The sequence below is a fragment of the Bombus impatiens genome, unplaced genomic scaffold (assembly GCF_000188095.3).
Source record: "Bombus impatiens unplaced genomic scaffold, BIMP_2.2 scf_0060, whole genome shotgun sequence".
Taxonomy (NCBI): domain Eukaryota; kingdom Metazoa; phylum Arthropoda; class Insecta; order Hymenoptera; family Apidae; genus Bombus; species Bombus impatiens.
The window spans coordinates 1592429-1595646 of record NT_176479.1 but is presented as its reverse complement, the minus strand read 5'-3'; the positions used below and the strand labels follow the sequence as shown (position 1 = coordinate 1595646).

Sequence of the window (3218 nt, the reverse complement as noted above, 5' to 3'; positions counted from 1 at the left end):
GCGGCGGCCGCTGCAGGCGCACCGAATGCCGGCGTGGGATCTGTACAGAGGGGTATCAAGAGGACCACTTCGGACGTCTGTTACGATGACAGTAACGCACGGCAGGCACTTTCGCAACAGCAGGCCATGTCAATGTCCACAGACTGTGTCCCCGATAATCTCGAGGAGTCATTTACGAGTTTGGGTCAACCGAAAAAGTCACCCCCCTCGAACGGTAAGAAGACCAAAGGACGGGTCAAGATTAAAATGGAGTACATCGACAATAAACTACGGAGGTATACCACCTTCTCGAAGAGGAAAACCGGAATTATGAAGAAGGTTCGTATCCGACAAACCTGTCGACCTTATTTCTCTCGTTAATTAAAACGGTTGTCGCAAAAACAGTGTGTTGAATCCGTCGGGTATCGATGATCGATCGTCACGATCGATCGTTTCTTTTCGTGTGATCATTGAATCCTATATCAAACATGGTGTTTAAGTGCATTCAAAATTGACGAGAGATTAGAGATAAGAAAGTACATGACACAAATAGCAAATGTAAATAGTGTATTATGGTTGTGTGGTTGCGCGTATTGCGCAAATCAAACGTAAGCCGATGAGTTTAGCGAGCGCGCGATTTATGAGTGACAACTGTGCTTTCGCTGTCGTATATATTTGTACGCCAGTAACTTAATCGTGTATTTTGGATTACCGTTAGAACTACTGACTACAAAAGTATATAATTTGTATCAGAAAGATGAAAATGGTAAAATAAGAAAGTCATATGGTACATGAAAGAATACATAATGCATTACAAAAAATCATAAAAAAATCCCTAGAAATGCAGCGTTGTAATCTATGAAATTACTACGAAAGATTACTAATTGATCATCTTGACAGCTTTGGTAGTTTAGTATCAAAATACGCCCAAGGAAGCTATAGTACATTAGTCGTGATTTTATGATACGATTCTGTGATGAGCACTTGTTATATGACTCTTTTTACGAATCGACCGTACATATTTCTTAGTTCTCTAATCTTAATTATATATAATTTACATAAAAATAGTTAGCGAGGTCGTTTAACGATAATCAGTAAATAAATATACGTTTAAAGTTATAAATTACACGATTAAGTTACACGTCCGTCAGAAAATTTATGTGTGCCTTTTTCTTTTTGTTAAAGCTTCGTACACAACAGAATCTATTCTGTAAACGGTTGCGCATCTATATTGACATTAACGTTGTATTTTATATTTCAGGTAACGAACGCGTTGTAGCCACTACAAAATATCGTAAAAATTGCTTTTACGTCTTGTCACGTCAAACTTAATCTTTCGTCTAAAAAGCGCATTATTTTAATTTCTCGAAAATGACGTATCTATTTTTGTTTACCTTTTATCGCTCGCTATAATTATAAACTTTTTATTAACAACGTGTTCCTCGAGCAAATAATCTGAAAATAATCTAGTTGTTTTTTTTTAAGTCAGACTTTTTTAATTTAACATTAATTTAATCATGTTACAGTTGTTTATCTGATCCAAACGGCGGAGTAGCTAAATCCGTAGAAGAACCTAAGGCAAATTGCATCTTTCATACAAATATAGAAAACCAAAGATAGATTGTTCCCCTTTTCTAAAGACGGATCTCTATAATTAGCTATGTTTTGACACGAAACTGACATAACTGCTTTATAACATTATTGGAAAACTGGAAACTTACGTTAAACTTAAAATAAACAGGGGCATTATGTAAGAGAAAGTACGAATTTAAATATTAGGCTAAATTCGTAGGCAGTGTTAAAAGAATTACGTATTGCTAAAAAAAAAGTTTCCAATTTCTAACAGTTCTTAAAACGCTAAAATATACAATTTTAACGCACCGAATCAAATATTTTTCTTAAGTTTTTAATGTATGTATTTTCTATCTGTACGATATTTACATTATAATGATAATATTTACATTTTTTTAAATGATTTATCAATCACTAATATACAGAAAGTAATTGAAAAATAAATCGCAAAATAAATACAAAAATTGTAAATCTCTGGATCTTGCATGCTGCAAATTAATCACCTAATCGCATTGTATTCATTGTATTCTAGATAAAAAATATAGAATTTTGCGTTACACATATGAAAATCGATAGACAGGTCCGATTTTAGAGAATATATAAATTACAAACGTTAAGTAAACAAAATACTTTCGTTGAGCGTAAACACGCAGCAACATTCTGATCTAAGTTAAAGACAACGATTTCATAACGTTCCACGTATGTTTATTCATTTTTATGGTATGGTTGCGTTGTTCCCCCTCGACCGGTAGGTTTCTTATTAGTAGGCTGAATTTTTATAATTTAGATTCAACTGAAATATACAATGGCGGGCTGTCAGTTTTCCCTACAAAAACAAAGAATTCCATCCGCACCACGCTAGTAAACGCTTCGGTAAACCTTGATAATTATTATGTCATTACAAGGTATAATCTCTCTAACATAAAGCGTTGAGTGCGCATATCGTTTTTTTTATTCGTGTGTGTTCGCTTAATTATTTAAAAGAATTGTATATTAATGATTATGCAGGCGGTGATAATTTGCATAACACCGCTCTATAAAGATCGCTGAGTAGCAAGTATTTGTAATATACGTTGATCGTTTAAGAGTCGAGTGGAAAACATTGCTTTCGTTACTCGAGAATCTAAGTTTGCTACTTTATTTACATCCGTACTTTGATTCTTTAGACAGATATTATCTTAATCAATTACGATATGAATTTGCAATGCAGCGAGTTAAATTTACGATACATTCGATCTTCAAATTTGCAGTTCCATCGAACGGGAAACACAAGTGTCTCATTGTTATACCCTTCTATCGTTCTTCAATTTCCTGAAAAAACTTTTCTTCGATTAAAATCCATCTCGCTTAAAAACGGCTAAAACCAGTATTCGATCAACGAAAAGAGACAAAAACCAAAGTCCGAAAAGACGGAGGATAAAAGTGCAAAAAGAAGGAAAAATCTGGAGCGAAGCGTCGTTAATACGATCCGAAGAAGGAGCCCGGGACATCCCTAATTAATCGTTATCTCTGGTTGCAGGCGTACGAGCTGTCGACACTGACAGGTACACAGGTGATGTTGCTGGTAGCCAGCGAGACCGGGCATGTGTACACGTTCGCGACACGAAAGCTGCAGCCGATGATAACGAGCGAGGCCGGGAAGGCGTTGATCCAGACCTGTCTGAACA

The 3218-nt window shown here is 35.6% G+C and overlaps 1 protein-coding gene across 1 annotated transcript in view; it reads left to right on the top strand.

Moving 5' to 3' along the window:
* The window catches only part of LOC100740572 (serum response factor homolog), a gene marked incomplete at its 3' end in the record, with an annotated part of 4116 nt that extends 899 nt beyond the window's left edge, over nt 1-3217 (top strand). Inside the window, exons 2-3 of the mRNA XM_024372307.2 lie at nt 10-318; nt 3071-3217. Of these exons, the coding sequence (XP_024228075.1) occupies nt 10-318; nt 3071-3217 (456 nt within the window). The remainder of the gene's footprint in view (nt 1-9; nt 319-3070) is intronic.
* Nucleotide 3218: the final 1 nt, after the last annotated feature.